The following is an 11,063-nucleotide window of genomic DNA, read 5'->3' as shown; positions in this document are numbered from 1 at the left end:
CGTAACGAGATCTGGTGCCCTCTTCTGGAGTGTCTGAAGACAGCTACAGTGTACTTACATATAATAAATAAATAAATCTTAAAAAAAAAAAAAAAAAAAAGAGGTGCCTAGGACATCCCACAGCAGAGGAAGAAGGTGCCATGAAAGGTGTGGTGGGCTAACAGGGCTGTTGAGTGTGGCAGGCCCTTACCTGTTGATGTGTGAGATGTCCTAGCTCCTTGTATCCCAGAGCCAGGACACGGGCTCCTTCCCGAGAGATCTCAGTGTGGATGTGGTGGTAGTCAGGTGGGCACTGAGAAAACTGCAGGGAACAGAGGAGGATGTCACTGCTTGATCCCTGCCTACCCCTTAACCCCAGGGTTGGGGCTGGCTCACCATAGAGTGCAGGGTTTCGGGGGCCCCCTTCACAGCCGCGATGTAGCAGAGGTCAGTGGAGCCAAGCTTCTCGTAGGAGGCGAGCACAGACATTCGCTTTAGGGCACTGGCAAAATGAAAGCGCTGGTGAATTTTCAGCCCCTGAGTTTTAATACTTCGGGGGAATACTTTCTCATCTGGAAACAAATAAGTACGAGTCCTGAGGGGCTTTGCTCCAGAGAGGTAGCCAAGCCCCCCCACCCCCCTGCCCAGTTTTCCCGTCCCAGCATCCCTAGATGCTGTGATCAGGATCATCCCAGTACAGTGGATCAGGCAGAGAAGGCTGGACAACAGACCCAAGAAGATACCGATGTGAAGCCAGCCCGGGCACTAGCCTGGAGGAATGTCACTAACATGAGCCTGCCTGTCCAGGACACGAGGCCACCCATGCCAGACCTTGGATGCCAGTCCCTCACCTTTGGTCAGCGTCCAGTCCACAGCTGTCAGCATGGCCTTTTCCAGAGGGTCACCCACTAGGGTGCCGTCATCCAGCTGCATGAGCGAGTGGCAGGAGGCCAGGGCCCGGTGTGTTTCTATGGGAATGCTGGACACTGGGGTCACCTCTTTCCCATCTCTGCAAAGACAAGACAGTTGGTTTCAAGGTGGATATAGGCGGGTGGGTGAACTGTACCTCTACCAAGGGACCTGGGATCCTTCAGTGACTACTACCAGAGACTACCTCAAGCGGCTAGTACTCAATGTGCTATTTATTCACTAAGGGTACCTTGGTGAGACTACTGGCCTCAGGGATGACTCCTGAGCTCCCAACAGATGAGGTAACAGGTCTGTGGCAGACTGTTCTGGGACTGAACTAATTTCCTATCTATTTCTTTTTTTGTTTTTGTTTTTATTTTTCGAGACAGGGTTTCTCTGTATAGCCCTGGCTGTCCTGGAACTCACTTTATAGTCCAGGCTAGCCTCGAACTCAGAAATCCGCCTGCCTCTGCCTCCCAAGTGCTGGGATTAAAGGCGTGCGCCACCACCGCCCAGCTCCTATTTCTGATGCCGCTCATATTGATCATCACATAGGATCCTCTGTAATGCAATCTCAGAGGCAGGACTTCAATGGAGGCTCACACCAAGCTTGGGTCTGTTTGCTGGGGGGGTTTAGACAGGGTTTCTTTATGCTCACCTCAGCCCTGCTACGCCTCGCACCACCAGGCTGTCACTGGTCAAGGTACCCGTCTTGTCAAAGCAACACACTTCGACCTTGCCAGCGAAGGGGATCCGGAAAGGCTCTGTGCAGTACATGTCTGGGGGTGGAGAGTGGGACCTGGGGTCAGGGGGTCCCTCCAGGCTCCTGCCTGTTCTATGCAATGCCCCACCAATCACTCAGCACTCACAGAGCTTGGCCAAGGCGATGAGGGAGGTGTTGACAGCCAGGGACAGTTCAATGGGCAGTTCAGGGGGTACAACAGAGGTGAGGATGAGGGTGCACTCCAGAAAGAGCTTGTAACGGTTCCGGCTGGGGTCCTTGGTCCCTGTGGAAACAGGGCCTGGCAGCCTGGGGCAGGGACGAGGCTTCAGAGCAGGAGCTTTCAGGGTGCTTACCTTCAACCCACACATACGCAGCTGCAGCAATGGCGAACACCAGGAGGAAGAGGATGAAGATAAAGGTCTCCAAGTTGTTTGCAGTGACCCTCTTTACCCCAAAGAGAATTGTACGCAGTAGTCTGCCCTGCAGGGATAGGCAGGACTTAGCCTTTCCTGAAAGCTCTGTGGGGAAGAGTGCCCTCTGCTCCCTGAAAGCACCGAGGCTGGCCTCTCTTTCTAGTAAACAGCAATTCCTGCCTAAGAGCACTGTAGGCTGACAAGGAATTAGACTTCCAAGAAGGCCAGCCACAGGGCCACAGGGAAGCCAGGCTTCCATCTCCCCTCAGGTAGAACCCTGAAGCATTTACCAGAGCACCTCACTTAACAACAATCTCCTGGGAATGGTAATAGCCTGACTACCTTGGTCATATCCACTGCTATCTCAGCCTAGGGAAAGCAGGCCTACATTAGCCTTAGGGTGAGTTCTGGGAGGAGCTGTCACACACTTTGGGCCCTCCTACGTGGAATCCAGCACCATACCTGGGATGTGTTGAACCCAGTTCTCAGGACAAAGGCCACACATCCATTGTCGACCGCTGAGGGAACAAGCAGAGGCACCTGCTGTTAGCAACCCTGTCCCACCTCCTTCACACTATAGCAGGTGCAGGATACCCAAGACACCCTTGAGGCACCTACGCTTCAGGCCCGAGGTGGCCTTCTGCGGGGGAATGTGCTGTACCACCTTGGTGCCCCCAAAGATGACATGCAGCCGAGCATCGGCCTGCAGGTCTAGGACATGGTCTGGGCTCAGGTCTTCAATGGGCTCCTGCGAAAAGAAACATCAGATTGGGATGACAGCCTCACTTTAGCCTCCCCCAAGGGCTTGCCTGATTCCCATGAGTGCCCCCTATCTAGGCCAACAAGTTCCATTCACCTTAGCAGGTGCCTCCTCACCACAGTACTTGTTGAGTTAATGCCTTGTGACCTGCATTAGGCCTCCTCAATGATACAAAGAGAATCCTCCTACCTTCTCTATACCCACCCCGATGGAATATCCTGGTTTCTTTCCACCTGGCTCCAGACACCTATGGCAATGACTTCAGCCCACCTGCCTCTGCCACTTATGTATGGCAGGGATCGCCTGGGTGCTGGCCTCTCCTGCCCTATGTCATTCTTCATGAACTGGGAGTATACTATGGATCCTATTCATTACCTTCATTTGTGGCACAGATTCTCCAGTGAGCATGGCCTCGTCTACAATGCAGCGGCCCCGTAGCAGCAGTACATCACAGGGCACCAAGTTTTCCTGGGGCGAGCGGCCTGCAAGGTGCAGGCAAGAGAGTCAACCACTGGCTAAGGTAAAGACTTCCACCTGAGAGGAATCCTGCCTCACCGATAGACACGATGTCCCCAGGAACAATGTCATCGCTGGCGACAGGCCTCCACTTTCGGCTGCGGTAGACCTGGGAATATGAGCAGGGGGAGTCTGTCAGCATAGCACGTGCATGGTGTCCACTCGGGTGGGCAGGGTCACCACCCACCTGTCCCACCAGTCACACCTGTATCATATGGGGCTTGTTGCCCATCTTTCGGATCTCTGACATGTTCCTCATCTGCTGCTGCACTAGGGAAGCTTCGAAAGCCACCAGCATGGACAGAGTGAAGACACTGTAGTACCAATACTCGTCCAGGCACCAGAGCCCAACGCAGAATACCTGTGAATCAGCAGCCTGTCAGGTCTTGCCTACCTGTCCTGTGACCAGAAATTCTGGCAAATACCAATGATTCCCAAGGGCAGGGAGAGGCTCTGGGGTTTGGAAATGGCAGCCAGACTCACTCTGGCTGTGACAGTCCCAAAGAAGGAGCTGGCACAAGGGCCAGAGCTGCTGTTACCTGAAACACGAAGAAAGGGGCTGTGGCTCTCTCCTTGAAAAGCTCGGAGAAGTCGGGCACCACCATCTCAGCCCTGTAAAAACCATACCCAAATTCCTGGGTGAGCTGAAGATGTGGAGGCCCTGCCCCGTCATCTCTAACAAGACACCCAAGGTGGGGAGGCTGCATTTGACCTTGTTCCTTCTCAGCTGCTAGCAGGCAAGCCAGACTGGGTGGCAGTTCTTCCACACCAACATCCTACTCTACTCAGCCCTGTAACAGGCTCTGTCCAATACCACCCACCCCAGGGCTAGATGAGAAGAGCAGGATAGGGGTGGCTGGGAGAAGAGGACCCTGGTGACAGAACTCATTCCCCAATGGAACTGTATATTCTTTTTCTGAGACAGGTTTTCAAGTAGCCCAGGCTATCCTCAAACTCCTTACAGGGCCGAGGAGGAGCTCTGAACTGATATCCCTGGCTCCGTCTTTGAGTACTGGGAAGACAACAGTGTGCCACCATGGCCCATGGCCATGTGGTGGTAGGGATGGAACTCTGGATCTTGTCACTGTTAGGATAACTCCAGCCCCCACCCCTAGAACTGTAATTTTTTTTCCTCTTTTCTTTCCTGAAACAGGTTCTATGATCTTAAGCTGGCCTGTAAGTCACAGAGATCCAATTGTTTCTGCCTCCCAAGTATTGGGATTAAGGATGTACACTGCAATGCATGGCCCCACCTTTAAAAGATATTTTTCTTGTGTATGTTGGGGGGGGGCAGCATGCCTGTGACAGTGTATGTGTGGCAGTGTATGTATGTTGGGGGGGGCAGCATGTCTATGATAGTGTATGTGTGGCGGTGTATGTGTGTATGATAAGGGAGGGTATGTTAAGGGGGGGCAGCATGCCTGTGACAGTGCATGTGCGGTGGACGGAGAAAAACTTGCAGGAGATGGTTCTCTCCTTACATTGTGTGGGTCCTGGGATCAAACTCATTTTGTCAGACTTGATGACAAGGGCCTGTACCCACTGAGCATCTTGCTGGCCTTGGGAATTTGTTATATTTTCTCTGAATAAGCCCTTGGCTTCAAGTAGTTTGTCCCTAGGGTGTCTCCTGCAGCAGCATGTGGCCACTAGGTGGCATGTGGCCACCTAGTCTGACTTGGCCTCCTCTGCTCTACTCTCAAAATTCCAGGATGCTCACAGGCTTCCCACAGTGGTGGGACCTGAGAAGAGGGAACCACGGAGTACCCCGGAGTTTAAAAACAAAAACACCCACAGTGATAGCATAAAATCTGTCCCAGGCCATTAATGCAGTCACTATTAGGGCTGCAGAGACCAACAAATGATGCTTCTCAGACTGGATATGGTAACATCTACATTTTCTGAAAAGCAACAGAATCATGAAAGAACCCCAGGGGTATGACTCAATGGCAGGGCCCCTATCTGACATGTTCCAGGCACCAGGTTCCATGTACAGCTGCAGAGAGAGAAAAAACAATCTGCTAAGATCTCCCCAAGTTCCCTGACTGAGCACTGTCAAGGGTGAACACCATATGGGCCATGATGCCAAATATCGGTGTTTGGTGCCCAGCGTTCAGCTGTCCTACTACAGTTGCACGTTGGCACCTCTGTGTTAGTAAAAGGTTAACGGAGAAAGCCTGTGTGGAGCATCTGCTGTCCTACGCAGCATAAAAGAGGCACCCATGTGTTTTGGTGTGTTTTCCTTTGCAGTGCTGTGTGAAAGCATTCTAGTCCATTAGGCTAGCACTCACCCGCTGAGCTGTGCCTCACTGCATCACCAATATTTCTAATGTGCTGAGATGCACATAAGCATAAACACTTGAATTAGAATCTAATTCTATGCTGGGTGGTGATAGTACACAACAATCAGGAGGCAGAAGCAGAGGTATGTAGATCTCTGTGAGTTTGAGACCAACCTGGTCTACAGAATGAGTTCTAGAACAGCCAGGGCTACACAGAGAAATCCTGCCTCAAAATGGGGGAAGGAAGGGAGAAAAATAAAGAAAAAACCCTCTAATTCCATGATTGTGGGGGAGGGCAGGCCAAAGACATGGCTTATGGTGAAGTGCTTGCCTTAAAAGCATGGAGACTATGTTTAAGTACCAGAATCCATGTAGAAAGGCAAGCATGGACTTAACACCAGCCCCGGGGAGGGAGGGGCAGGGAGCACCACTGCTGCTGCCTGTTGTTTAGTGAGCTCCAGTTCAGACAGACCGTCTTAGAACACAAGGTGTATGGCTCCTGGTGACGACACCTGAAGCTGACCTCAGCCTCCACATCTATTTGCACACACATACATAACCTCCTTTCCCCCAGTCAAGCTCCTGGCTCTCTGAGGGCCCTGTTGGCAAACAAGTTTGGAGGAAGGCAGAGCAGAGCAAGTTGTCCCAGTGGGGTCATAGTCACTTAGCATTCTGGGTTAAAAAGCAGAGCTCTCAGCCCTATTGCCAGGGCTCAGTGACCAGGAGCACAGTAGGGCAGCAATGCACAGTGGGCCACAGGGAAGACAGGGACTCACTTGTTGCTCCCAAACTTCTTCTCTGCAGCTCGGATCTCTGAGTCTTCCTGGAAGCCTCTGTTGCTTTGATAGTAAGAGAAGGCATTCCCCACTGGGAAGGCCACCGGGAGGAACTGCTTTTTCTCCAGGGCATCATAGGAATATTTGATCTTCTGGAATTCAAATGACAGCACCTCCAGCCCATCTTCACCCTGGGGTGGAAGGCGTGTTTGTGGCAGAAGTCCCCTGACCTGGGGACACTGCCTGTTCCACCTACCCTGCAGGACATAGATCCCTTCCTACCTTGTCACGGTGCAGGGCCACCAGCTCAGTGGAGCCATTGTTGGGGGTTGGCACCACCTTCACAAAGGTTACTTTGTTGGGATCATATTCCTGTCAAAAACCAAAGACTGTTATGGAGCCCTTCTTACCTCTCAAGTACATGTCCCTCATAGGGTCAGAGTGTAGGCATGTCCCTAGGCTTGCCATATCTCACTTGACCACTACTTTGTATTATAAGGCTCAAGGCACAGGGCACCACACGGTGGTGGCCCTGAACTAACACCGCGGAAGACGGGTAAAGGTGCCACGGAGGGTGCCCCCCATTACAGGTTACCTTAGCTTTCCTCAGTGACCCCGGAGGGAGGGGTTTCAGCTTTCACTGTACAGTAGGGTGAAACTGAAACCCAGTGAAACCTAGAGAGAAGCCAAGCCTGATCTGCCTCCTCACCCAAGGCTGCTTAGCGTTTCCCTCTCCTCCTTTCTAGAAAAGGAAGTTCTCAGTTACAGTCCAAAGGACAGCTAGAAGGCTAGGGACTGAATGTCTCGCACATGAGTGCAAGCGCATACACACACACCCCCATCTATTGACCCTGGGTGCCAAGCTCAGAAATTTGGGCCCCTCTTCAGGGATAAAGATTAATGAAGGAAACAGGGTGCCTTCTCTTGGTACTGAGAATTCAATGCACACACATAGCCGTTGAGTGTGTATATATGAGGGTACTCAGGATTTCCTTCAGTCACTGACAATGCCTCCCTTTTCTAAAGTCCTACCCAGAACAGATATTGGTGTGCCAGGCTTCAAATCTGGTGATCTGTAGTGTGGTCACTGGGTATTACCCTCAACCTAGAGTACCTTAAAGTCAGTGCTTCCTGTAGTGACACTGTGTTTAGAGTTCTGAATTTAGAATCACAGCACCATCCTAACAGCCCTCATCTTAACCACCCTACCTTACCGATAACGTGAGACTCTGCGCTATTTTAAGTCACTTACAAGTAGCTCCTGGCCATCTTCAGCACCAGAATAAATTACACTCTTTTTTGGGTCTAGCAAGGGACAGACAGAAACTGAACACTGGGCCATAGGACGTGGCTTCATACATTTGGGGAATTACCCCAATGGTCTAGTCTAACACTTAAAAAAAAAAAAAGAAAGAAGGAAAGACCAACACAAAAGTAGAAGCCAGAAATAGTGACACAGGCTTTTAACGCCAGAACTCTGGAGGCAGAGCTAGGCGGTTCTCAGTGAGTCCTAGACGACCCAAGGCTGCATAGTGAGATCCTATCTTACAGGGAAAAAAAAAAAAAAGAGTAAGAAAAGAAAACCAAAACCAAGATAGGAGATGACGGAGAAGCAAGGCGGAACCGTTCCCAGAACAATATACCATATGGGAGCTAAGAGGAACAATTCACACTAACAGTAGCATATGGGTCCTGCTCCAAGTCTGTTCCAGGTGTTTCTTGTGAATCAAAATAACCAGCCACAACTGCATGGCGAGTCACAGCGGGGTCAGAAGTAGGCCTGAGCCATAGGGCAGGGGGCGCCGCTGGAGAATCGAGCCTGTAAGACTGGAGACTCGCAAGCCGCGGCAGCCCGGAGCCCCCGCTAGGCCCCACTGTGCCTGGGTCCGGGTCGGGGTCGGGCGGGCGCGCGCACTTACCGGGGTGCAGGTGAGCGCGCAGTGCGCGTGCACAGACCAATGCCCCGACAGGACAGTGAGTGCGTGTGCGAGGCAGATGGTGGCGAGCGCCAGCAGCGCGGCCTCGGGTATCTGGGTCCAGCTGCTGCCCCATCCCCAGCAACCGCTGGCGGCGGCGCCCAGCCAGGCTGGGTACAGCAGCCCGGCAAACGGCAGCACGGTGAGGCGCCGCAGAAGCGCCAGCCGCCGGTACGGCCACACGGCGGCCACCAGTTCGTCGCCGTTCGCTATGAGCGCTGGCCCGGCAGCTAGGCCCGGCCGCAATCGCGACCCAGGCTGAGGAGACCCGTTGCCCCGGGCCCCGCCAGGCCGGGCTCCGCAAAGAACCGCGTTGCCCACCACCGCCATCTTTCCCAGCGCTGCGCTGGCTTCCGGCAGAGGCACCGCCCCACTTCCGGTCTATTACTTCCGGTGAGGTCTGAGCACCACCATGAGTGGGCCTCAGGAATAGGAAGCGTCTAGGTAAAGCGTTAGATGGGTTAACACAAGTGTCTGTTCAGGGCGCCACCATGACAAAGAAGGTACCAAAGGTCCAAATCAGCTTGCTAAGGTCGGCCGCGGCGGACTAAGAACGCAAAAGATGTAGACGGGCAGGGCGGGATTGACATCAGCAAGAGACTCTGAAACGGAAGAGCCCGTCGCTTCTCAGCAACTTTTCGGGCATCTATCTAGGAAAGAGCCTCCGTTCGGGCAGGAGAAAAGCTTACCCAAAGATACGAGCTTTAGGACTTGGGACCTTTTGAGGGCTGGTTTGGGAGGAGGCGGAGCTTTCGCAAGGTAGCGTTGAGGGTGCCTTTTCCATGCAAGCCATACGGTAATAAGTACACAAGGTCACATTAACATAAATGGAAAATTAGGCACTTATGAAATGTACTATGATGTTTTATCCAACTATTCTGTACAAGTACTGTTATTTGAACACAGCCATGAGAAGGTTTTGAAGATTTAAAAAATATATAAGTATGTATGTGTGTGTGAGAGAGAGAGAGAGTGTGTGTGTGTGTGTGTGCGCGCGCGCGCAGTTCCTACAGGGGCCTTAAGAATGCGTCTGAGGTAGGGGCGGGTAAAAAAAAAAAAAGAATGTGTCTGAATCCTGGATTTGGAGTTACAGTTGTGAGTGTGGGTTCTGGGAATTAAATATAGATCCTCTGGAAGAGCAGTCAGTGCTCACAGTGGCTGCTGCCTCTGACTTGTGAGTGCTGGCAACCCTACCAGATCCAACATAGATCATTTTTATTCTTTTTCAATGTTATTTTGCTTGGTAGTGCCCGGCATCTCATTTATAAGCAAAGCTGAAGTAGGAAGATGACAACTTCAAGTTCATCCGAGAACTTAAGGAGACTTTTTCCAGACTTAAAAAAATAATAAAAGTGTTGGCTAGTTCAGTGTTAGAGTGCTTGCCTAGCATTCTTTTTGTTTTTTTGGGGTTTTTTTTTGTTTGTTTGTTTTTTGAGACAGGGTTTCTCTGTGTAGCCCTGGCTGTCCTGGCACTCACTTTGTAGACCAGGCTGGCCTCGAACTCAGAAATCCACCTGCCTCTGCCTCCCGAGTGCTGGGATTAAAGGAGTGCGCCACCACGCCCGGCTTTTTCTTTTTTTTTTTTTTTTTGAGACAGGGTTTCTCTGTGTAGCCCTGGCTGTCCTGGCACTCACTTTGTAGACCAGGCTGGCCTCGAACTCATTGCTTAGCATTCTTGAAACCCTGGGTTTCATTGTTTGTAAAAACAAACAAATAGAAAAACCCACACAGCCCCCTGACCGCAGCCTGCTGTTGCATAGTGATTTTCTCTCAGTTGAAATGACTGGAGGAAAGTTTGATAAGAGGACTAAGGAAGTTCTAAAGGCAGGCCTTGTCTCCTTTCTTCTCTTCCCTCTATCCCACCCCAGGGGATCAATCTCCAATCCTTGGGCTTGGCAGCAAATGCTCTTGCCCTCTGAGCCTGCTCACTGCCTGACTCTACAGAGAGGTCCATTAAGACCCAGGAAATAATTCAGAGGCTGAAGAAATTCCTGAAAACTTCGCAGGTGCAGAAGGCTCACTTCTCCCCAAGGTTATTCGGCAGACAAGTTCATTGCAAGTGGGGCGGAGAACTCTAGGTTTGCAGTTTGGAGTGATCACCATTTGGGGGTGTGCCTTCAGTGACACACCTACCTCTCAGTCATCCTTGCCAGCCAAGTTTAAGCAGCCCCTAAGCCATATTCCTGCAATAACTCCAGTAAACTCTCTGATTCATTAACTTGAACTTCAGTGTTTTTTTGGTTTGGTTTGGTTTGGTTTTGATTTGGTTTGTTTTTCGAGACAGAGTTTCTCTGTGTAGCCCTGACTGTCCTGGAACTCACTTTGTAGACCAGGCTGGCCTCGAACTCAGAAATCCGCCTGCCTCTGCCTTCCGAGTGCTGAGATTAAAGGCGTGTGCCACCAAGCCCGGCAAAACTTCAGTGTTTTTATTACATTCATCTGTCATCTCTGGGGTGAGTTCATGTTTGTCCACATCTCTGTAGGAATATTGTTACACAGCATAAATGGTGCCTGCACAATGGGACTGATAAAACCAAATAAAGGGAGAGGTAAGTGCCTGCTCCCTTCCTGGGCGCTGAGACTGGGCCTGAGGCTGGTTCGTGTGAGGGAGAACATCTGTGGGTAATCCCGTTATGGCTAGCTCTCCCTGTGGTGGAGAGTGATATGCTTTCCTGCTGTAGTGGTGGCTGCATGCTTCCTGCCATAGATGATAGGACAAGCAATCATGTGT

At 51.5% G+C, this 11,063-nt stretch overlaps 1 protein-coding gene across 1 annotated transcript in view; it reads right to left on the bottom strand.

Annotated features, from left to right (window-relative positions):
• The window catches only part of Atp13a1 (ATPase 13A1), a 16,912-nt gene extending 8,236 nt beyond the window's left edge, over positions 1-8,676 (bottom strand). The window contains exons 1-15 of the mRNA XM_029480251.1: positions 8,276-8,676; positions 6,639-6,728; positions 6,357-6,547; positions 3,841-3,913; positions 3,507-3,662; positions 3,341-3,410; positions 3,161-3,267; positions 2,644-2,773; positions 2,488-2,543; positions 1,966-2,092; positions 1,758-1,895; positions 1,547-1,667; positions 831-988; positions 376-551; positions 191-301 (exon numbers count right to left, since the gene is read on the bottom strand). Coding sequence (XP_029336111.1) covers positions 191-301; positions 376-551; positions 831-988; positions 1,547-1,667; positions 1,758-1,895; positions 1,966-2,092; positions 2,488-2,543; positions 2,644-2,773; positions 3,161-3,267; positions 3,341-3,410; positions 3,507-3,662; positions 3,841-3,913; positions 6,357-6,547; positions 6,639-6,728; positions 8,276-8,662 — 2,091 coding nt within the window. The 5' untranslated portion in view covers positions 8,663-8,676. The remainder of the gene's footprint in view (positions 1-190; positions 302-375; positions 552-830; positions 989-1,546; positions 1,668-1,757; positions 1,896-1,965; positions 2,093-2,487; positions 2,544-2,643; positions 2,774-3,160; positions 3,268-3,340; positions 3,411-3,506; positions 3,663-3,840; positions 3,914-6,356; positions 6,548-6,638; positions 6,729-8,275) is intronic.
• Between the last annotated feature and the right edge of the window lie 2,387 nt (positions 8,677-11,063).

This window comes from Mus caroli, chromosome 8, assembly GCF_900094665.2.
Source record: "Mus caroli chromosome 8, CAROLI_EIJ_v1.1, whole genome shotgun sequence".
In the NCBI taxonomy this organism is placed as follows: Eukaryota; Metazoa; Chordata; class Mammalia; order Rodentia; family Muridae; genus Mus; species Mus caroli.
Note: the sequence above shows the minus strand (reverse complement) of the source record. Positions and strands in the feature narration are given on the sequence as shown.